The sequence below is a fragment of the Podarcis muralis genome, chromosome 15, assembly GCF_964188315.1.
Source record: "Podarcis muralis chromosome 15, rPodMur119.hap1.1, whole genome shotgun sequence".
Classification (NCBI taxonomy): domain Eukaryota; kingdom Metazoa; phylum Chordata; class Lepidosauria; order Squamata; family Lacertidae; genus Podarcis; species Podarcis muralis.
In genome coordinates, this window is record NC_135669.1 from 16,570,979 (window position 1) to 16,593,607 (window position 22,629).

Here is a 22,629-nt window from a genome sequence, read left to right on the forward strand (position 1 = left end):
CACTAGCTCACTTTGTGCAACAAGCCACATTTACCCCAAAGGGCTAAGCATTCCACATTCTGTTTGCACAGTATCCAATAGGAATATGGTATAATGCAGGCCTGTTTCAATGCCAGGTCTCCATTTCCTACAAGCAGAGGATTCACTTCAACAGCTCTCAACTCCCTGATACCTTGCTGGACTGAACACCCCCTACACTGCACAATGTCTTGGCTGCTTGAGTGGGTGGTTAAGCACCACCTCTTCATCAGAACCCTCCTGCATCAGGGCCTTTAAATCTGGACAGCTGGGAGTCCTTTATCCCTCCACTTGGATCTAATAATCTATGCTGTTATAAGGAGACTAGAAGCCTGTTTATAAATAGCTCCCATGATAGCCTCATTGGCACAGTAAAAACAAAGACTGGGTGGTAGAATCTGCATGTTTTATGTCATGGGCCCGGGACATAATTTTTAAAGTACATAGCCATGCACTTGCAGGCCAGCCTGATATGAAAATGAGTGAAGGCTTTTCAATGACTGATTGCCTATGGTCCCTGACTATTAGAAACAAAGCTGTACTTAACTCCACTGAGCAGAAAAGCACACAAAACTTCCAGAGTTGAAATTATTTTATTGTAGTCATTTACAGAGTCTTAAAGAACCTTCCAAGAACCTGCAAAACAAACAGATAAATTAATTAGAACCATTTGCCTGTTAAATAACTGCCATGATAGAATTCCACCAAGCCATACCGCCAGCACTGAGAAACAGCTCACCTTTTATGCGTCCTCCCCAGCAGCTGGTGCATCACCCCCCTTGGTGTTTCGGGTGTAGATGACCTGGGCTCTGTGCTTGGACACCAGTTTGATTAGGCCTGGCAAAAGGACAGAACAGTTCAGTTCAATATGAAGAACAGCAGAGCTTTTAAAAGCAACATACCAACCAACTTCCTATACGTACAAAAATAAATTTGTGGAGCTGTAACTTGTTCATTACAGTGCTCACAATTAAGGTAGAGGCTTTTGTAATAAATACCAGTGTTGTACTCTTAGGGATATTCTGTATTCATGCATGCAGCACTGACAACAGTTGCCAGCTACCTGCCAGTTTAGCGCCCTATTCTGCCACTGCCAAACAAATGAGAGACAGACTCCAACAAACATTCATGAGATAAGCAGGGCTGCTATCAAATGACCCCCAAACACCTTAATTTAAGCTAAGGGTAGCCAATGATAAGGGATGATGGGAGCTGTAGTCTAATAAACATCTGGAGAACGCCATGTTGGCTACCCTTGGTTTAAGTAGCCACAGATAGCCCTTTCCACTGAGGCACTGAATTCTGCTATGTTGTTACCTTTGCTGAGAAGCTCCTGGAGCGCGGCTCTAGCCAAGGAGCCTCGAATCTTCAGCCTTTCAGAGACCACAGCAGGTGTGATGAGTTTGTAGTTTGGCACCTCCTTGCACAGCTTGTCGTAAGTAGCTTTGTCAAACAGAACAAGGTTGTTCAACTTGTCTCTTACTTTCCCTTTGGACCACTTCTGCTCAAGAAAGAAAGGGGGGGGGGAGAGCCGTTAAAGCTTTAAAAGCCCAAATGACACAGATTTACTCAAGAGTAAAGGTGCTTAGGACTTCACACTGGTAAGATTTTAAGGATGTGCACCAGTCTGCCAACCTGGTGTCTTCCAGATGCTTTGGCCCTTCAACCCCAGCTAGCACTGCAGTTAGCTGCAGCTTATGGGCACTGTGGTCCAAAATGCTGGAGAGCACCAAGTGTATTATATTTCTATATCACATTCCCCCCCCCAAAGGGGCTGAAGGTGTTGTACACGGTACTTTCCCCTTCCCATTTTCCCACACATCAAGGCAGGAATTTGAATCCAAGTCCTAGTCACTCGTAACCACGTCACATGAGTTCAGCATCAAATCTTAAGGTAGGCAAACACTGCTATATACAATTCCACAGGTTCCTTTCCCATCTGCAAGTGCTCCTATCTGCCAACACAGAAGCAGACTACCCTTTGGAAAGCGACACAGAAAAAATTTCAGCACCATTCTGAACAAAGTTTATGTAACCATCTCTATATGCCTATAAAACATTGCTTCACAGAGACTACTTCCACCACTATAACGTGCATATACGTTGCAAGAGGAGACGATATACCACTTCAGGCCGCGGTGTTTGAAGATACCGACGGCTCTTCGGCACATCGAGCAGCAAGAAAAACCTCGTTATTTATTGAAAAAGCCCGCAAGACCATTCAAAAGCACGGCCCTTCGCCCGCCCCCCGATGTGGTACAGACCACTCCGCAAGGCGGGCCCGGCCCTCCACGTGCCTTTTCGGAGCACGCGGCACGTTAGTGCCAAGGAGGGGGGGGGGGCTCCTCCGTGCACGCGCCTCTGGAGAAGAGAACGGCGGTTCCGCGCCGGTCCCGCTCCAACGACCCTCCCAGGCCCACCTTCTTCTTGGCTTTTCCGCCGGACTTGTTGACGGGGTCCTTGTCCTTCTTGGCCGACTTGCCCGCGTCCTTCTTCTTCTTATCGTCCTTTGGCGGCTGCGGGGAGAAAAAGGGAGAGGAAAGCGATGAGGAGAAGGAGAACCGCAGCAGCGAGCGAGCGAGAGATAGAGAGAGCGAGCGAGTAGCGGCCTAGTCACCCCCGCCCCGCATTTCGAGGCCTACCATGGTGCAGTCGGAGCGGCTACCGTCGCTGCTTCTCCCTCAGCGATTTCCGGCCAGAAAGGAAGGCGCCTCTTTGGGCAGGCCGGGAAACCCCGTAGCCGAGGGTCCCTTCCGGGGCGGCACCGGAAGAGATGCTCAGGCGGGGAGCTGGGCGGGAGCGGCGTGACGTCAGACGGAAGCCGCGATGGCCATCTTCAGCGTGTACGTGGTGAACAAGGCCGGAGGGCTCATCTACCAGCTGGACCACTACGCGCCGAGGGCCGAGACCGAGAAGACCTTCAGCTTCCCGCTCGAGCTGGTGCTGCGCCCGCACGACGAGCATGTCCTCGTCTCCTTCGGGCAGCGCGACGGCATCCGCGGTGAGGGGCGGGAAGGAGCCGGCAAAGGAGCGGCTCCGGGGGCTGGGCCCTTTCGACACAGGCGGCGCCCGAGGGGGACGAGCGGAGCCCCCCCCCCCCATTTCGTTAACACGCGCTGTATTCCCCCACCGCAAGTTTATACTTCCCCACTTTGCCTTCCCCCCACCTACCCGCGATTTTTTTATTTCTCGGTAGTGGCACCCGCCCTGTGGAACGCCCTCCCACCAGATGTCAAAGAGAAAAATAACTACCAAACTTTTAGAAGACATCTGAAGGCAGCCCTGTTTAGGGAAGCTTTGAGTGTTTAATAGGTTATTGTATTTAATGTTTTGTTGGAAGCCGCCCAGAGTGGCTGGGGAAACCCAGCCAGATGGGCGGGGTATAAATAAATAATAATTATTAATAATAATATTAATATTCTGGTGCCTCCGCTGCCTTTGGACAGTGAAGGGGAGACGGAACTCATGACAGCTGCTCCTTGAGCTGAAAAAGCTTCGGTGGCAGCGCACACCTGAACCATGTCCACTTTATTAGGCTCCTCTGGCAAAGGGTGGCTCACAAGGGATCAGGGAATTGGGCTTTTTGCGGCATGGAGGGGGAACAACTGGGTCCCCTCGACACTCTCCGACCCCCTTACCATTAGGCAGGGTGCGGTGGCTGCATTTTGATGGTCATTGATTTATTATCAATACAGTGGTACCTCGGGTTACATGCACTTCAGGTTACAGACTCTGCTAACCCAGAAATAGTACCTCGGGTTAAGAACTTTGCTTCAGGATGAGAACAGAAATCGTGCTCTGGCGGTGCGGCAGCAGCAAGAGGCCCCATTAGCTAAAGTGGTGCTTCAGGTTAAGAACAGTTTCAGGTTAAGAACGGACCTCCAGAACGAATTAAGTACGTAACCAGAGATACCACTGTACATTTATGCTTCTGTTTATGAGGGTTTTTAGCCTCAGGTGTGAGATTTATAGTGAAACATTTTGACCACCTCCCAAAGGTTTTATTTATTTGCTTGTTTATTTATTTATTTAGCACACCACCTTAAACCTAAAGATCTCAGGGTGGCTCAGAGATGTTCACTGGCTAAGCTTTGCCTACCTAAGATAGGGATCCCAAGCTGAACCTGGTCAGACCTAACATCCACCACCCATCTCAGATTATGTCACTGGCAAATTCTGCTCCAGGAAATGACATTGTATACATTGTACACTGGAGCTGCTCTTGCTCCTTTACTCCACTGATTGGCAGAGCTTCCAAGGGTGAGAGAGACAGGGAAGTTACTGATGCAGGAAGGCTTGCCAGTGTGCCGGGTGGGAGGGGGTATTGAGTGATGACTGCCTCTTCCCTTCTTTGCAGTGGGCCATGCTGTGCTTGCCATCAATGGCATTGATGTCAACGGAAGGTACACTGGTGACGGCAGGGATGTGCTGGAGTTCCTGGGCAACCCAGCCAACTACCCAGTGTCAATCCGCTTTGGTCGCCCCCGACTGTCATCCAATGAGAAGCTCATGCTGGCCTCCATGTTCCACTCGTGAGTCAGGGGTGGATGAGATGTTTGCCAGAACCAAGAAAAGGGAGAGGGGTTGACTGGTTTCGATATAGGGAAGGCACTTTATCAATTGGTACAATTTGGAGCTCTGTTTATGTGCAGGTTGTTTGCGATTGGGTCCCAACTGTCTCCTGAGCAGGGGAGCTCTGGAATCGAGATGCTAGAGACTGACACTTTCAAGCTACACTGTTTTCAGACTCTAACAGGTATTGCTTCTTTTATAATACAGTCATACTTCGGGTTGAATATGCTTCAGGTTGAGCTCTGCGGCGACCCGGAAGTAATGGAGTGCGTTACTTCCGGGTTTCGCCGCATGTGCAGATGCTCACAATGACGTCACGCGCATGCGCGGAATTGATTGCGTTCGCTTCAGGATGCGAACGGGGCTCCGAAACGGATCCCGTTCACATCCAGAGGTACCACTGTATCTCATTTCTTGATCTTTGGTTAGTATGGACAGCAGACCCAACTTGAGCAAGTGAAGTTCTGCAGCTACATTCAGTCAGGATGTTCCTAGAAGTGCTACTCTTTGTGGAGAAGTGGTAAAAGACAAATGTTTACTAACTAGACATTTTGTATACTTCATAATTTAAAAATCACAAGTGGTTTACAAAAAAATAAAATGTTTATACCACTTAATCTAATAATTGTCTCCCCGGGGAGGCTCGCCTGGTGCCCTCATTGCATATTTTTAGGTGCCAGGCAAAAGCATTTTTCTCTAACCAGGCCTTTGGCTGATTAACATTCTATGGTATTTTAAATGTGTTTGTGAGAGGGGATCATTGGTTGTTTTTTATTTAATTATTATTATTATTATTGTGTTCCTACAATTTTATTTTGTAATTTTATGTTGTGAACTGCTGTTCATTTTCAGGTGAAGGGCATTATACAAATGTAATTCATAATAAGTAGTAGTAGCTTACAAAAAGCAACAAAAAAAAACTCCCAATCAGTTAAGTTACCTAAAAACAAAAGTATGTATCACAAATAAAACTGAGCAGTGTACAAAATAGAATTAAAAGTGTAAGAGTCAGGAGTCCAATGAAGCTTGGGTAAACAGATGTTTTAAGAGGCGGTTAAATATCATTACTCCATAAATTTCCCAAGGTAAGGCATTGCAAAAGGTGGGAGCCACTGAGGCCTGTTTCTGCATTACCAAGTGGCAATCGAGTGATGGTGGAACGACTTGCAGGGTGTCCTTGGGAGCTTGCTGGCTATCCTGGTCCCAAATTGTGTAGGGCTTTAAAACCAACAATACCTTGGTAGCTAATAGGCAACTTTCTCCTCCTTTGCTGTTCCATCTGCCTGGTACCTGGCATTTGATATCTGCCTTTGCCTTGCAGGGCCTTTATTGAGGAAGAATGACAAGGAATGAACCTTTTTCTGCATTTTAAAATCACTCAGGCCAGTTGTATGTGTTGCTTTGGATGTGGCTTGCTCTAACTCTGTTTTTCATATCCTCAGGGATAAAATTTGTGGTGCTTGCTGATCCACGGCAGTCTGGGATAGATTCCCTTCTGCGCAAGATTTATGAGATTTATTCAGACTTTGCTCTGAAAAACCCTTTCTACTCCTTGGAGATGCCAATCAGGTAGAGATCAAATGCACATTCTCACACTAAAACAAACCCTCCCTTACTAAAATTGATTCCCCCCACCATGTGTTTAGAAATCAGTGTACATGAGTATTACAAGAGAGAAAAGCTCTCCTGGCTCCTGAACCCCTCAGTTTATTCCCTGGGATGCTGGCAAATCCCATGAACAACTGTGGAATGTGATCACAATAGATAGGTAGTGCCACATTAGATAGGGTATGAGGCCTAGTAAGTCTGCATGCCTCCAGTTTGTTATATGCCCTCACACTGAGACATGTTACTGAACACTTCATGCCTGGGGGGCATTTTCCACAGTGCCAGTGTTGATTCAAGAAGTTAAGCTTATCAAGGAGAGCAAACAGAAGCATCTTCAACAGGACCTGGAAGCCTGTAAGGGCCTTCCAGCTCCCATCATCCCTGACTATGGGTCATGTTTGCTGGGACTGATGGGAGTAGTCTAACAACGTCTCTAGAAGGTCCCCAAGGTTGATCTTCAGGCTGCATTGACATGGTATTTCATACCTTACTAATGCTGAATCACACAGTTGCACTTCTTTCATTCATCCCAGACTGAGAATAAAATGGAAAATGGGTGACTTACTGTTCTAAACCAGTGTGGTTATGTTCTAGTTCTCTTGTGTTTGTTTCACCATTTCAGATGTGAGCTCTTTGATCAGAACTTGAAGCTTGCGCTGGAAGTAGCAGAGAAAGCAGGGCCTTTTGGGCCAGGATTGTAGGGTGGATTTATCCCACTTCAGTCACCCAGTGGACTTTTCAATAACAACTAAAATGTGAGTCAGACAAATGACCAACCATCTGTTCGTAGCCACCTTGACTGCAATTCCAGAGCACAGAACGGGGAGTATTGCTGTTGAGTGGATGTGGTTGGCGCTGAATCTTGGCGGCTGCTAAAGGAAGCTGGCTGGCAGCCTGAAAGGAAACATTAGAGCTATACCATTCCTTCAAGAGTGGTGCATGTACATATATGTCTGCTGCAATGTATTCTTTTAATTTATAACTGAAGCACTGTATGTTTGCAAATTTAAATAAAGCATTCCTTAAATGAAGAGGGGGGACTTGATTCTTGAGCTGGGAATGAATTATCTGGTGTTCAGCATCCAGGGAGGGTAAGAGCCTGAACCAAATTGCAAATCTCTATGGGCTTCTGCCTAGTGGAGTAATACTATTTAGGAAGAGGCCTCTGCACAGGAACATAAGTTAATTCTACTTTATTGTCTTTATTGCTGTCAGTGTATACTCCATAACAATGAACAAGATCTGGAATCCAGTTTCACGTAAAACTGTCCATTTTTAGTCTGCATTATCAGCTCCTCATGGCAATTATAGGTAGAGGCCCCTAAAATGTCTGCAGAAGTGTCCAGGGAAGTTCTGATCAGTGCAAACTGCTAAATGCTACATTTCCTTACACTAAGGGGGGTGCGGGTAATCATTTCCTCATTATCATGTATTTATTTACATCAGTCTGAGGGCTGCGTTCCCTTGCTGGCAACATGCCAGCAGAAGACAGGGCCAGAGGCAAAAGCAGGTAAATTTTACCTTTGTACAGCAGACTAGTTTCTACGCACACACATCCCCTTCTCTCTTCCATCCATGTAAGGAAGAAGCATTACAAGAGTTCAAGAACACATTCTGGAAAATGAAAACAATGTAGGGATGGGGTCTGGGGAAGAATCCAGAGGACCAGATAAAAGAGGCTTGGATGGTCACATTTGGGCCCAGTTCTAAGGTTTGCATGTCTATATGCTTAGTGAGGTACACATGCCCGTCCATCCTTGCCTAGCTACAGCCCCAAATACTAAGATTAAGGAATGAAGCCTTCCCTCTTGTGAATGTCTCCAATTCAATTACACCCCAATGAACCACAGACCGTTTGAGAAGAGAGTTCTCAGAGTTAACTGAATGTTGGAAGGTGAAGAAATCAAGGGAATAATTAAGCACAAATACACAAGAGAAGTGTTCTGTAGGTGATGGAGGTAGAAAAGTGACATCTCCCTCTCTAGGCAGTGAAAATGAGTCCTTACGTTGCTTGCTTACAACACATTTGGAAGAAGTGCAGGCTGCCAGTGAGATCATCAGGAGGAGCTGCCAAATCTTGCCTTTGCCAGGGAGAAGCAGAATAGGGTTTGGTCCATTAGGTCCAAACCATTCTGGCCGTTCCCATTTTAAGGAACAAAAATAGGTGGCAGCAAAGTGATTATTTTTTTTAAACAGAAAACTTTACCCTGGTCCAGGATACACTGTCAAAGCTTAGTTCTGCCTTGATCTAATAGTTGTTGGAGTACTTTTTTAAAACCCATGGTTGCAGTGGGAGGCTCCTCCAACAGCCAAGCCACCGCTCTGCTTTAGTCAGCCTTCTTTGGTACACGGCCCATCTTGGTGCGGATGTTCCTCAAGAAGAAAAACACTACTGTGCTGACCGTGCAGGTAATTTCTGCTACCCAGAAGGCTGTTCCCCAGCTGTAGTGCTTGGCGATGGTACTGAAAGGTAGCCCAGCCAGGAACCCTCCAACTGAAAAAGAGAAGAAAAGCTCACTTGAGGGCAGAGGGAGAGAATGTGTTGCCATCCTCAATTTCTGGAAGGACTAAACTCACCATTTGCCATTAGTGCAACAATGGCGTGAGAAGTTCCACACAGGTTTGACGGCGCACTCTCATTGGCTATTACTCCAAACAATGCAATCGGCCCATAAGAGCAAAATCCAAAGATAGCTCCTAACAGCAGGATCCATAACTAACAAAACAAGGCCAAAAAGAAAGTCAGAATATGGGGGCAATAAAATTCCAACCACCCTACAGCTTGCTACCTGGATCTCTGTCTACGAGGTAGTGTTTCAGACTACACTATACTTGTGAGAGCTTTTAGTTCCATTTTTCTGGAGTCAAGGGGAACTGTTTATTAGCAATCTGGTTAATTAGATTAACAATGAACATGAGCAGCAGTTTCTATAGAAAGCAAAGGTTGTGCAAGATATCAGTAAGTGCTTTAAAATCACTGTTTGCAGATGCACAAATTCCAACAGTACCCCAGAAACTGTCCTTAAAATATATATGACTGTAAAAATGAGAACCTTTAGCACACTGGTCTGATAACATGTCTAGGGCAACATTATCTATCAGTGCAATCAGAGGATTATATCATGTCTCCCTAAGCCAGGGGTCAGCAACCTTTTTCAGCCGTGGGCCAGTCCACCGTCCCTCAGACCTTGTGGTGGGCCGGACTATATTTTGAAAAAATATATGAATGAATTTCTATGCCCCACAAATAACCCAGAGATGCATTTTAAATAAAAGCACACATTCTACTCATGTAAAAACACCAGGCAGGCCCACAAACAACCCAGAGATGCATTTTAAATAAAAAGACACATTCCACTCATGTAAAAACATGCTGATTCCCAGATGGGCCTGATTGAGAAGGCTGATTGGGCCGCATCTGGCCTCCGGGCCTTAGGTTGCCTACCCCTGCCCTAAGCACCCCAGAAGCTACTTTTACCCTTTTGCCATAGGCAGATGCTCCAAAGCTGCTACCTATGAAGTGCACGTGTTAGGAGACAGATGTGTGAAGCAGCTGACAGCATGAACAGACAATGCTTTGGTTTCTTTTAGACGTTTATCGCATTCCTTCAAGGTTCTAAACCCCACAGAATAACAGCAGAGAAGCAAGATATGGGAAGCTAAGGCAGGATAAAGATAAAGCAGAATATAGACCTCGTGTTCTGTTAAGCCCACAAGGTTAGAAAGAGGATGGAGGGCTAGAATCCAATAGTCGCTTTCCTGAGAGAGAAAGAAGGAAAAAATGAGCAAGTTGCAAAGAGAGAAGAAGAAAAAGGCATTGCAATAACTGTAAAACCTGCCATTCAGAAACACCACCACCACCTTCAATGCTGTACATCAATGATCGGGGCCTGTGGCCATACACAGGTTGTTGGACTACAACTCCCATCATCCTTGGCCATTGCTCATGCTGGCTAAGGCTGATGGGAGTTAAAGGACCACAGGGTCCTACTTCTGCCATTAATGGCAATACCCCACATCGGCTCGTGTGATGCTCTGCTTGGAACTGGGGGATTCACTTGACTGCTTCTCTAAGGCAGAGCAAAGCTGGCGAAGCCGTGAAATTTATAGCTTCAATAGGTGGGACTGTGGATGTAAAAAGCCCAGAAAGGAAGGATCCCAAGAAACTTTCACTCTAAGGGATCTAAAGCCGGAGAACATCACATATGCCCCAGAAGTCAAACTTCATTTCAGTTGTGGAAATCCTTCTTCTGGGATGTGCTACTGCTTACTAAAAAGCATAAGGAGTCAAGAGAATTACATGTTCAATAAGTACTCTGAGCAGGTGATGCTGTGAGCCAATCAGGTCTTGCAATAAGGAAAGTCCTTGCTTGTGCATGGGAACAGTTTTGTCCTTTCCTCTATCACATTGTGATGCTGTAAATCAGCTTTCTGTCCGAACTGTATCTGTCTCGCCTAACCTGAGCTGTGGCAACAAACTGCTTTTGTATGGCTTACCTTAGGAGAGCTGGCTGTGACTGTGACCCGGAAGAGGTACATAGAGGCCGACATGCCTGCCATCATGGTGAGAAGAAGTTTGTGTCGAGGGTTCCCATAATTTGACAGGCCCACCTGGAAGACATGAAGATGCCTTTGTGTTAAAACAGCCAACAACCTCAGCAGTACCTGTGCCTCGCCAAGCCCCTCCTTTACCTATGTCCATACTGCCATTCACCAACTGCCTTGGAAGGCTGCCTGAAACAGACATCCAGGAGTAGCTGTCCTTTGTACTACAAGAGACAGGGTGACTTACCCGTGCCACTGCTTGGTCTGAAAGATAGCCAGCTGCAATGCTGCCAACCAGGCCCCCAACTTCCAAGGCGCTCATGTAGGAACTTCCTACAGGGTATACAACAAATAGAAGCCAGCTTACACTAGAGGGAGAATCTGCACATGGGAATTCTGCTTCCTTGTAGAACATGGAAATGAGGGATTTGTCAGGTTAACAGTTTCTTGCCTGCTGCACTAACACTTCTCAGCTGAAAGCAGTTTCTCAGATATTTTTCCACCACGAAGTATTTCAGGAAACAAACAATATTTGGCATTGAGAATGGCCAGTAGCAGGGTAGAACATGGGGCGTCAATCTTTTTGGGCCTGTGTGCATATTTGAAATTTTGCAAGGGGGGCATGGGCTCAACCCTTTCTAGTTTCTTCTCTCAACTGTGTCACTATTTCTCCTCAGACAAATGAGGGAGGGGTACACTGGAAAAATAAGATCCAGTGCTTTCCAGTACTTCAAAAACATTGATACAAGGAATGGACTCTCATTGATCTATATGATTTTTACACAGAATGAAAAAAACCAATCTAGAGATAATCTGATCTATGATTTATGGTGGTTTTGAGAAGATCCTGTCAAAATAATGAGGAACCAAAAAGATCCATGTCTTTGATCCATGTTTTTGCATCATGGTAGCAACGAAAAACATTGCATCTGTAGTTTTTACAATTCTGTCAATGGAGCTGTCAATATGACCTGTGATTTGGTGGTGGTAGTGATCCTGTGGGGGAAAAAACTTAAACCATTTCAAGAGAATTCATTTTCTAGATCAAACATATGTCTGCACCTGCTCTTTTTTCTCTGACCCCTGCACCTTCCTCCCAGATCAGCCCTCTTTCCCTCCAACCCTTCCCCCTATTCTGTTTCTCTTTCTGTTTACTTGCTGATCTGAGTCTTGAAACCACAATACAGCAGCAAAAGGAGAAGCACATAAGAGTTGCAATTTCCTCTCACCTCTTTTTGCTTTTCAAGGTAGGGAAAAGGTACCATCTCTCACCTCATCATGATGAAGGGGGCAGTGATAGGGCTCAGAGGCAGCCCTCAAGCGAAACATGTTGGTAACTTCCAACTGACATTGGCACACAATTAACTCTTTTACATTTTCAAGGGTAGGGTTATTTGCCTGCCATGAGGATTTGACTAGCTCTGGGAAACACAACATTAGGCTGGGGCTGGTGTCTCATACCCACAAGTGCAGACTGTCCTCTTTCCTGGATGAGAAATAGTTGCCCCCAGTCTGTACAGCATGTCTTCACACCAAAGACAACCAGATAGCCGGTAGACAGGACCCAGAGGTATGGAGAAAGCAGCAGCTCAGCCAGTGTGCTGTCATTTGCCGAGGAGCCTGCAAGGAAGAAACCATTACTCACTTGAGCTTGAGCTAAGCTCTCATAGAAGTTTGACTGTACTGGAGAATTTCATGGATTCCCATTGATCCTCACTGGAGGCTTCCATGAGCTGACTCTTATAATCCCCTGTCAGGGCTACCTGCCCTACCAGATTCTACACCTTCCACTTTGCAGCTTGGTCAAAAGTAGGTCATATCAGGCAGTTCTGCTGTTTTGTCCCACCTCAGCCAGTTCTCACCTCCCAGACACTCACCCTTTTTCCCTTTCTTGGGCCCAGGCTCAATGTTGGGCAGTCCCACGTCCGAGGGCTCATTCTTAATCAGGAGCAGGCACACAAAGGAGGCGACCACACACACAGAGCCGGAAAGGGCCAGAGTTGTGCGCCAGTCATAGCTCAGCGCCATCAGAGCAGCCACAATAGGGCCCAGCCCTCCTGCCAGGTTCATGCTGGTGGAGAGGATGGCCCACCAAGTCCCAAACTGGGAAGGTTCAAACCACTACACAGAAGGGAGAGAGAAAGGACATGAGTTGGGGCAGGTCCCCATTCCAGGGCCCGGCATGCATACGGAAGGCTCACGTGATTTTAGAACTCAGCTCCATAAGCCTCCAGGCTGGTCATGAACAATGATGGCCAACATTTTGCTGGAGTCACCAATGGGACGCAAACCAGTCCCCCAAGTTGCATCTCAAACTGCCACTCTCGAAAATAGTTCCCAAAACCTTTTAGCTGAATGGCTCCCAAAGCAGTTTACAGTATAAAAAATACATCAGCAGAAAATGAAACAAGATGCAATCGATTAAGTCTGAACAACTTCTCAAAAATAACAGGAGATAGATAAAAGGGGCATAACCAAGGGCAGCTCAAAAAAGCAGAGGGTCTTGCACAGCTAATAAGCAAAGGGCTGCCTGCAGCCAGACCCTGGAATGGGAGAGGGACAGAGGCTTCTGCACAGGCTGAAGGTGGGACAAAAGGAGCTGGAGTGGCCTCTTGGTAAAAACACTTCACAATAATCCTCCTTTATTTTATATTTGAATAAGGGGGTTTACTGCTCCCAGAAACACTTGCAGCCCCCAATCTTTCTGCAAAGGGGGTTGTATGTTACTGCCAGGACACCAGAGAGCTTCCCCTTCTCCTTTTGGATGTTGCACTATCAAAGGCTACTGGTTATGAGGCATATATGCTACCATCTGAATCAGAGGAATGCTCTTCCTCTGTTTGCTGGAGAACAACAGCTATTGTCTTCCTGTCCAGCTTACTGTATGTCCCCAAGAGGTGGCTGGTTGCTTACTACAGGAAACCAGGTGCTGAACACGGTGGGCCTTTGATTTGATTGACAGTGCTCTTCTTGCTTCTTTATGCTGCTTGCACACCAGCTCTTCCTGGGTACAGAATGCCTAGCCCAACACAGAAAACACTTTCCACTGCAAGGCCCACTTGCTCAGCGTCATTTGATCATATTTTAGGCAGTCTGGGCAAGCGGCTGCTGCTGCTGCTGGGGGCAACAGGGGTGCCAGCTGCCCAAGAATATCTCGAAGTGAAATATGATATGGCTTGTGATTGATAGTTCCCACCACCGCTGCCAAGTCAAAGCTCACCAGAAGCATGGCACCTATTGGGAGCAGACAGAAGTGCCAAGGCCTCTACCTCTGCAGCCTAGGACAGGAAAACAGCAAGTGAGGTTCTGGCATTAATGACCAGCAGCAACAGAAACAGTCACTAAACAAAAGCTACCAGAACCGCTTGCTGCCACCTGCAGCTCTCAGCTTCCATTGCCCTGGAGAATGGATTTCGACTGACTGCTCTCTTGGCACAGGGCCCCCTGCTGGAAACTTGCTGCTAGGAATATCTCAGGAAGCAGCAGCATGCCCTACACACACACACACACACACACACACACACACACACACACACACACAACAACAACAGCAACAACCAACCAACCAACCAAACAAACAAACAAACACACACACACTTACCTTGCGCAGTACTTTTCCACACGGGGGCCACCCTAGGCCCTGGGCCAGCCCATTGAGGAACCACAACCCTGCGAAGACGGTGACGGTAGAGCTCCAAGAGAAGACCACATTGACTAAGCCCACCAACAGGAGGCCAGAGGAGAAAAGCCACCGGGCACTCATTTGGTCAGAAAGGACCCCACTAATGAACTTGCTAATGGCGTAAGCTGCGGACTGGCTGCTGGTGATGAGACCTGCATTGGACGAGAACCCAGATAGTTATGCCATGCTCATGTTATGCCAAAGGAACTTGGTCACAAATGAACTCTTCAGCCTCGTTGACAGTAGTACTTAAACCAAGCAAAATGCTAGCCAGTATTAGGATTAGGTACGACACAGAGGCTCTATAGATTCTGATGCCCTTCTATCTATTACCTCGAGCTTAAGTCTACATTCAGGAAAGGCCATGTTTGTCCTTCTCTAGGCAAACTGGGAATATATTGCTCAGGCTTTAGACTGATCTATTGTAGCTGCTTCCAGCTTGTGGGTAAACAATTGTCCACAGACCCTTTGTCTGGCATAATCCTTTAGTCACCATATCCTAGTGAAAATAACTCTAAGTACTCATACTGGAAATAAACATTATGTACTTTTATGCCTTTCCTGCCTCTGCTTCCTTTCCTTTGTTGGATTATTGATTGTAAGCGCCTTGGGGCAGGCGCCTGCTCTCCTATTATTATTAATATAGTTTTAACTACAGTGCATTGCGCTTAACATAGCATAAGAACAAATAAATACTAGCGCTACTGTAACATCAGTTACAGATAGGTAGCCGTGTTGGTCTGCCATAGTCAAAACAAAACAAAATTCCTTCCAGTAGCACCTTAAAGACCAACTAAGTTAGTTCTTGGTATGAGCTTTCGTGTGCATGCACACTTCTTCAGATATCTTCAGTATCTGAAGAAGTGTGCATGCACACGAAAGCTCATACCAAGAACTAACTTAGTTGGTCTTTAAGGTGCTACTGGAAGGATTTTGTTTTTTTTGTTTTTACTGTAACATCAGGTTAAGAAGTGATGCAATTCTTCACAGTGGACATTAAGGGGGTAGATTACAGGCAAAACAACAATGACAGCCTTTATCTGGAAATGAAAGAAAATGCAAGTACTCAGAGAAGCCCAACTAGCAGCCTTTCAACATCAGTCCCAGAACTGCAAATTGGCCTCCAAGTGACTGGCCTCCTTCCAAAGAGAACTTCCCTGGCAAAGCAACAGCTGAATTCTAATTGAATCCCTAAGCACAAAGAAAGGAAGTCCCCCAAAATCTCAAGTACCGGTAAATATTTTCAGGATAAAGTTTTTTGAGCACCACAAACATGTTCTGCATGCACCATCTCCCTCCAAGAAGAAAGCTCTTACCCAAGTCATCTTTGTCGAGGCTTATCTCTTCCATGATTGAAGGCATCACAAACGAGAACGTTTTTCGGTTGAAATAGTACAGGGTGTAGCCAATGAACATGGCAGTGAATATCACCACCCGATAATAGCCGTAGCCCTTTCCTGCCATTGCGATTTCAGAGCTGTGCCTCTAAGGACGGAGAGAAGGTGCCTGTAGCAGTTCTGCCTTTAGATCCCAGTTTACAGTAAATGTGAGAAGAGGGGTGGCGGCACCAATGTGCTAGAAAGAAGAGAGAGAGGCAGGGAACCAGCAGCTGTCAGAGCACTTGAGCGGCAGGCGCTTGCCAGGGTTTCTGCTGAGCCCGGAGGTTTGCTGGAGTTCGCTGTTGCTCTCTTTTCTGCTCACGGCCACCTTCTGGAGAATAATTAACTCCGGGAACATGGCTGGACACACTGTTCAGTATAAATCCATCCACCTACAGTGAAACAAACAAGAGACACTAGCCTGGGATAAACAGAGCTGTCTTCCGAGTAGAAAGATTAACAAGGGTTTCCTCACTCCCACTACACTCTGACCCCTGAACTCAAATAGCACGATGGAGTAAGGGGGGGGGGGGAAATCAATGCCTTCCTCAATCAGGTCTACAACATAATCTTTGATAGGAACTAAGTCCTGCTGCAGAAGCAAGCTGCCTATGGGCTGGGCAGTCTACCTAGCACCACCCTTCCCAGGAAAAGAGTCTTGCTCCTGAAAGAAGGTGCAAAGCTGTAAAGACATTATCCTGCAGTCGCAGACACTGATGGATTGCTTTGTCAAAATCAGTAAGGCAAGAAGGCTGTCTCTTGTATCGGCAGGAACATAGGCAGCTGCCTTACAGAGTCAGATCATGGGTCCATCTAGCTCAGTATTGTCAACACAGACAGGCAGCAAGAATCTCTCCAGGTTTTGGCATGGGGGTATCTCCCAGCCCTACCTCAGGCTGCTGTGGGTTGAAGCTGGGACTTTTTGAATGCAAGGCAGAGGCTCTACCACTGAGTGATGGCCCTGATACTGCAAGTGAATTAAAAACCAAACACTTCCCTCTACTGTTTTTCCAGAGTGGACCACCAAACTTATTAATTTGGAAGACTTTTATTCTGCCTTTCAATTTATCAAAAATCCCAAGGAAGCTTCTAAATGTAGAGCTAAAATACAAACATAAAGGTGTATAAATGTAAAAGCACAAAAATAAAAGCATAAAATACAGAAAGGCGGCATAAAATTAAAATCCAAATCAATTTAAAGCACTAGATGAACTGCTTTTGCCCACACTGTTTGAAATCAAACCATGCAGGCAAAGGCACATCCAGAAAAGTACTAACACAGTCCCATAAACAGTGCTTCATAAGACCAGACAATCAGCTTACTCTTGGGATTTGAAAGCCCATATGCACAGGACTGATCAGCTGTGCTTGCAAACCCGCTTTCGACTCAGCCCTGTTTTACCTGCCCCATATAGCTTGGCAGAAGCACTGGAACGTCTTTTTCTGTCTGTGTCCACCTTTGCCCTCCATCTCCCTTTAAGCTTTCTCCCCGTTTTTAATTATTTATAAAGCACTCACATTATAAAATATCAGGGTGGTGTACAAAAAACAAGGATAAGTATAAAATGTATACCAAGAATAATAAAGTTGATATGGATGACAACAGAAAAGTTCAGTCAGAAAAGGCTTGGGCAAATAGAAAGATCTTAAGCACACACCTGAAAGATTAGATTGTTGGGGTATACCATATCTTAACATATCCCACGTTAAAGGGACTGCCCATAAGAGGAAAACCTTCCATAATTTTGCTTGCCATTTGCCTTTTATCATAATTAACACTTCCTTTTTCTGGAAAAGTTCAGGCTTTGTCTCTATTATTTCTGCTCAGGTACCTTAGGGCACTCTGCTCACCAGACTAAGGTTCCTAATGTTGTGCATGCTGTGCTTCTGTGGATTTGATAAACATACTAGTTTCTTGGCCAGCTCTACTTGCTCAACAGCCTGTCCTCTGCCACAACAGAACCAGGGCTGCAAAAAACAGGTACCCCAAGCACTAGAGTAATCTCACCCATCATTAATATTCCAAAACAGCTTATTCCATGAAAACAGAAAAGTAAGTTTTAGACAGACATGCAGACACAATTCCATGCAGTGCGTTCCAGTCAATAAATTTAGTTGTCATATTTTGCATCAGTTTATGTTTATGTGTAGTCTTCAAAGGCAGCTCCTAGAAGTGCTGCAGTAATCCAAGTTATATGTTACCAGGTCACAGACAATGGTTACCAGGTGCAGTAGGTGCATCAGCCCAAGTTGCTGAAAGGCTTGTGCTAGATGCCATCTGGGCTTCCAGCATAAGGCTGCATCTAACCAAGACATCCCCAAGATGCAAACTTTTACAGGAGGAATGGATGAGAAAAGGGAACAGCCACCATGTGGTTGATTAGATGAACTGGCCCTCTTCTTATTACCGTTAAGTTTATTAGCATCTGTCTGGTCCATGGCTACCGCAATTCCCCTGCTCATAACATCCTGTCTCACATGAATCCTATATGAAAAGGATAGAGCTGAGTGTAAACAGCGTATTAGCGACTGCTCTTCTTCTTAAACAACAGAAAGAATGAAACACTCTTGTGGCACTCCATAGCACATATGCCATGGGGCAAAGTAAAAGTCCCCCCAAACAGCATGGGGAATCTGAGCTGAGGCCAAATGCAACCCTCCAAGCCTTTCTACCCAGCCCTCATGCCACTCTCCTAACTGGTTCAGCTCTGTACCCTTCTTAAGTGCTTTTGTGTGGCTGGAATGTGTCCCTGAACTGTGATAATGCCTTTTGCTAGCATGGATGGAAGGATGGGTAATTTGTGGCTGACTGCTGGAATGTAGCCTCTTGCACAGATGTAAGAGTTACAGCTGTTCTACGCACTTTTTGCTTCCTGCTCTGGGCACCACTGATATGTCATCTCTGCAAAACAATTGTCCATGAGCTGAAAAATGTCTCCCCCCACTTTTAAAAAAGTTTCCTTGCTTCTTTTAAGTTCCAAGAATAAATCTCATTCAGAGATTAAAAATCTGCTTTGACATGTGATAATTTCACTGCAGTGTTGCTAGACAGCACTACTGTAGTTTGCTGCCATTTTTGTGTCCTCTCACAGGGACTTTGTAACAAAAGGATAAATTGTCTGGAAAAGTGAGCTAGTAGAGAGCAAAGTAGAATGAAGTTGAAATGGACAAGGCAGTACTCAGACTCCCCGCACAGATGTGGGACCACCTAAAATTATAAACGGGTTACAGAGTCCTGCAATTTCAAGGATCCTTAACAAGAAGTCCTTTAAATGTCACCTCTTTTTAGCTAGGATCATCCCACTCTTTTTAGATTATAAATGATCTTAGATCCAAGATTCAGCTGAAAGTCCTATGAGGTCCCCCAGCTACTTGCTTTTTAGAAGGGTTTATTCCTGGGACACAGTGAAGCAGCTTGCAGACATTTGTCCTGAGCAAGTGTGATAAGAGTATGGTCACATTTATCCCAGTTTTTCACAGCCCTCTGAAGGAGATCCCATATCTTACTTAAACAGTATGACTTTCTAGAGCCTAAAAGGGCTTAGAAACCAGCAAGCAAAATCAATAAAGGAAAGTCCATCAAAATGGTTCTGATACAAGTCTGATGAAGTCAGCGGAGCTTTCCCTCTACTGAATTTAGGCCAAAGAATAATTAACAGAGATAACTTTACAATTGGGTAACTGCCGGCAATGGGCAGTCAGCCAAGCTGGAGGACTGGGCCAAGGACATTACATGGTTGCAAATGCTATTACGTACACTTTTTCAGAGTAAAATTTTTATCTAGTCACTTGTTACACCACTATCTAAGACTGTGTTACAGGATACTTTACATTACATTTTATAATGAAGACAACTCTGTGTGAACAGCTGCCTATTAGTGTCTCTTCCTAAGTAGAACAGGATCCCCAAGGATGTGCTTTAGGAGGAGCTTGCTTTCAGGCACTAGGCAGACCAATTCTGCATTACAAGGTAAAGGTAAAGGTACCCCTGCCTGTACGGGCCAGTCTTGACAGACTCTAGGGTTGTGCGCCCATCTCACTCAAGAGGCCAGGGGCCAGCGCTGTCCGGAGACACTTCCGGGTCACGTGGCCAGCGTGACATCGCTGCTCTGGCGAGCCAGAGCTGCACACGGAAACGCCGTTTACCTTCCCGCTAGTAAGCGGTCCCTATTTATCTACTTGCACCCGGGGGTGCTTTCGAACTGCTAGGTTGGCAGGCGCTGGGACCGAACAACAGGAGCGCACCCCGCCGCGGGGATTCGAATTCTGCATTACAAAGATGTCTGCAAATGTGACATGAAGGCTGACAACATTAACCTCGCCATATGGAAACCCTTGCAGACAACTGCAGTGCCTGGAGAGTGTCAGGTCATGAATCGCTGTGATGCATCTGCAGCAGCAAAACCAGATGCCTTCATTTACCCCACCTGCAATAAAACATGTCTCTCTCGTATTGGTTTCTACAGCCACAACAGGTGCTGTAACTCTCCAACTGTTTGACTTTACCTCTGATGGTGAACTCTTTCATTGTCTCTTGAGACAGACAGATGCCAACAAATGGGGGTCTGTGTGTTTTCCTAATACGCTGTGCTGTATGTAATATTAATGTAGTATACGACGTAATGTATTTATGTATTTCTGTGCTATTGTCATACACACACATATATATTCCAACCTACAGTCCTCAGAGACCCTTTGGGTTACAAGTGACTAGTAAAGTTTAATTTAATAATTAATAAGGGGAGGGAGGCAATAGTTACGGTGGAGTTAACAGTTAGCCTGAGATAATTCTGTATACTTTAAGCGAATGTCTGAATTTAAAAAGTTTGGGATTGGAGCATGGCGCTATATATTAGGAGCTGCACTCCCTTTATTCTTCATTTCCATATATAAGTTTGTATTTATGAAAACAAACAATCCAAATATTATCCAATTTCTTACCCCCTTTTCATCATGTGAACGCAGGAAGTATGACAACAATTTTAAAAAGTACAATGCTGAAATCAGTAGTAAAAGAAATACAAACATATATATTGAGGTGCCAAAGGCTATTTGGCTAAAACAATAACGAATTTTAATGCCGCGTAATATAAAACACCTTCCCGCGTGACGTGGTCTAGGCAGAGATGGGGCTAAATCGAGAAACGGCAGGATCTTGAGTCTCGGGTGTTTGTGGGGGTGCCTGGCACGTACCCCATACGGAGCCAGACAGGAAAGGCAATTGAAGGTGCAGAGGCAGTCAAGAGACCGGACGGGTCCCCCGATCCCGGGCGGAGGCTATTCGCATTCCACTCCTTCCGCCTGTGGACGGGTTCAGGGGAGTGCCGTGGCCCCATCCCTTCACCCTCCGAGAGGACAGCGGCGCGGCAGGGGTGACCCTTTAGTATAGATCCACACAACAAGGGAAGGAAAGGTCGTGAGGACGCAGGAAGAAACTTTTATCACGCTCGCCGCAGCGGCTCCCTCCCGCTCCCAAAGGCCGCCGGGCGCCCATCAACGTCGGCCCGGGCACCTTGGGCCCATACAATTCAAGGGCGCTTGCCCAAGCCGGACGTGGACCATTCGCCGCCGCCAACCCACCAACCGGCCGCGGTGGTTCCTCTGCACCAGCCGCGGGAAAAGTGGGCTAACCTGATAGTGGCTCCTCAGCGACCCGCAGCTTGGAGCTCCGCCTTGCGGAAAGCATTCTCCTCGGCTATTGGGCAAGGGGCACGCCACTCTCCGGGCTCCTCCAATCCATATTGTCCGTGTCGACACAGGTAAGAGCTTCCGGTCAATCCCTGCCCCTCGCGCGCAGTTTCCTATGGTAACGCTTCTCTTTCTAAGCAGGGACGCCATCCGTGTTTGGCCTCCTTTACCTGTTTACCCGTCGGCCTCAGTCCCAAGCCAAGCTGCAGCGCACGCGCACTTCCCACTACTGAAAGACCGGCGGCCTCCCAAGTTTGAATCACTTTTCCCGCCAAAAAGTAACGACGAGAAGGGGCTGCGCCTTTTGAGGCAGCCATAGGCTGCGCTGACAGCATTTTAAGTAGGAAGCACCTTGAGGAGAAGCTGAAGGAGGCCATAAATAAAATAAAATAAAATAAAACATAAAAATAAAAGAGTGCTGACTTTCTCCCCTTGGCCAGCCACTTCCACAGAGGAATGGTCACCAAGGCAACAGCCTCCCTGTCCCTCCTGTCAAAAATGAAACCCCAACTGAAGGCATCAAGCACCACACCAAACAAGGCCCCGCCTTTATGCTAGGAGTATTTAAAGTTTAGGAAAAACCATCTAACACACCCTTTTATATAGTGGGGGCTTTACATGAGACAGGATTCCACACTAAAAAGAGGTTCAGGGACAAGGAAAAATCACAAGTAAAGGTAGCCAATATGGTAGTCATCAGATGTTGGACTGCCCTTGGGCTTAAGCCATTTGGGCTTAAAAGAATAGGGGCCTAACACCTGGAGGGCACCACACTTGACTACCCAAGCTCTAGAATGCATCCACCAATATGGAGGGGAAGGAAGCGAGAGGAAAGAAAAACTGCACTTAGGCACCATGGCCAATTCTCACTGCCCACACAGGAGGCCTGGATGGGTTTGGGATTACCAAACAGGCAGCCCCTCACCTTTTAGAAATCCATCACTGCAGCAGGTAGTAGGTGGCACTTTAGGATCCAATCCATCAGTTTGAGAGGGTAGCCAGTGTAGGTTCCACCAATTTTTATTCTTCCATTTAAAAAGAGTGATTTTTTTTTTTAGAAAAGCAAGTTATTTTATTGAAACCATTTTCAAAAGGAGCAAATACATTTCAACTGAATGACTTAAAATGTGATCACCA

General features: G+C 46.1%; 3 protein-coding genes across 7 annotated transcripts; 1 reads left to right on the plus strand and 2 right to left on the minus strand.

Moving 5' to 3' along the window:
* Nucleotides 1-592: 592 nt before the first annotated feature.
* RPS25 (ribosomal protein S25) lies at nt 593-2,798 on the minus strand. The gene is made up of 5 exons (XM_028707776.2): nt 2,661-2,798; nt 2,439-2,534; nt 1,336-1,519; nt 758-855; nt 593-654 (listed from the first exon to the last, which is right to left on the minus strand). Exons 1-4 carry the CDS (start codon nt 2,661-2,663, stop codon nt 761-763), a joined length of 378 nt encoding a protein of 125 aa, XP_028563609.2. The 5' UTR covers nt 2,664-2,798; the 3' UTR covers nt 593-654; nt 758-760.
* A 46-nt stretch (nt 2,799-2,844) lies between these two features.
* TRAPPC4 (trafficking protein particle complex subunit 4) lies at nt 2,845-7,229 on the plus strand. The gene is made up of 5 exons (XM_028707775.2): nt 2,845-3,019; nt 4,376-4,550; nt 4,671-4,774; nt 6,033-6,159; nt 6,821-7,229. The coding sequence occupies exons 1-5, from the start codon at nt 2,845-2,847 to the stop codon at nt 6,897-6,899; spliced, it is 660 nt and encodes a 219-aa protein (XP_028563608.1). The 3' UTR covers nt 6,900-7,229.
* A 147-nt stretch (nt 7,230-7,376) lies between these two features.
* Nucleotides 7,377-21,643, minus strand: SLC37A4 (solute carrier family 37 member 4). 5 transcript variants are annotated; one of them, XM_077919585.1, is made up of 11 exons: nt 21,436-21,643; nt 18,174-18,289; nt 15,742-16,196; nt 14,345-14,577; nt 12,621-12,864; nt 12,205-12,363; nt 10,991-11,076; nt 10,696-10,809; nt 9,892-9,957; nt 8,776-8,914; nt 7,377-8,692 (listed from the first exon to the last, which is right to left on the minus strand). In XM_077919585.1, exons 3-11 carry the CDS (start codon nt 15,887-15,889, stop codon nt 8,526-8,528), a joined length of 1,356 nt encoding a protein of 451 aa, XP_077775711.1. In that variant the 5' UTR covers nt 15,890-16,196; nt 18,174-18,289; nt 21,436-21,643; the 3' UTR covers nt 7,377-8,525. The 5 variants fall into 5 exon arrangements, with proteins under 5 accessions (XP_077775711.1, XP_077775712.1, XP_028563597.1 ...); XM_077919586.1 differs by lacking the exon at nt 18,174-18,289; XM_028707764.2 differs by lacking the exons at nt 18,174-18,289; nt 21,436-21,643 and adding an exon at nt 20,998-21,409.
* Nucleotides 21,644-22,629: the final 986 nt, after the last annotated feature.

What these genes read in the sequence shown, in the direction of transcription:
- TRAPPC4 (XM_028707775.2), top strand. Translation starts at nt 2,845, where the DNA reads ATGGCCATCTTCAGCGTGTACGTGGTGAACAAGGCCGGAGGGCTCATC. An exon ending in GCAGCGCGACGGCATCCGCG is followed by an intron (nt 3,020 to 4,375) that starts GTGAGGGGCGGG and finishes CCTTCTTTGCAG; the next exon opens with TGGGCCATGCTGTGCTTGCC. An exon ending in CTGGCCTCCATGTTCCACTC is followed by an intron (nt 4,551 to 4,670) that starts GTGAGTCAGGGG and finishes GTTTATGTGCAG; the next exon opens with GTTGTTTGCGATTGGGTCCC.
- SLC37A4 (XM_077919586.1), bottom strand. Translation starts at nt 15,889, where the DNA reads ATGGCAGGAAAGGGCTACGGCTATTATCGGGTGGTGATATTCACTGCC. An exon ending in GTGGAAAAGTACTGCGCAAG is followed by an intron (nt 12,865 to 14,344) that starts GTAAGTGTGTGT and finishes CCTTCTGTGTAG; the next exon opens with TGGTTTGAACCTTCCCAGTT. An exon ending in GCCCAAGAAAGGGAAAAAGG is followed by an intron (nt 12,364 to 12,620) that starts GTGAGTGTCTGG and finishes TCTTCCTTGCAG; the next exon opens with GCTCCTCGGCAAATGACAGC.
- RPS25 (XM_028707776.2), bottom strand. An exon ending in GCGGAAAAGCCAAGAAGAAG is followed by an intron (nt 1,520 to 2,438) that starts GTGGGCCTGGGA and finishes TTTCTTGAGCAG; the next exon opens with AAGTGGTCCAAAGGGAAAGT. An exon ending in CCAGGAGCTTCTCAGCAAAG is followed by an intron (nt 856 to 1,335) that starts GTAACAACATAG and finishes TCCTTTTGCCAG; the next exon opens with GCCTAATCAAACTGGTGTCC.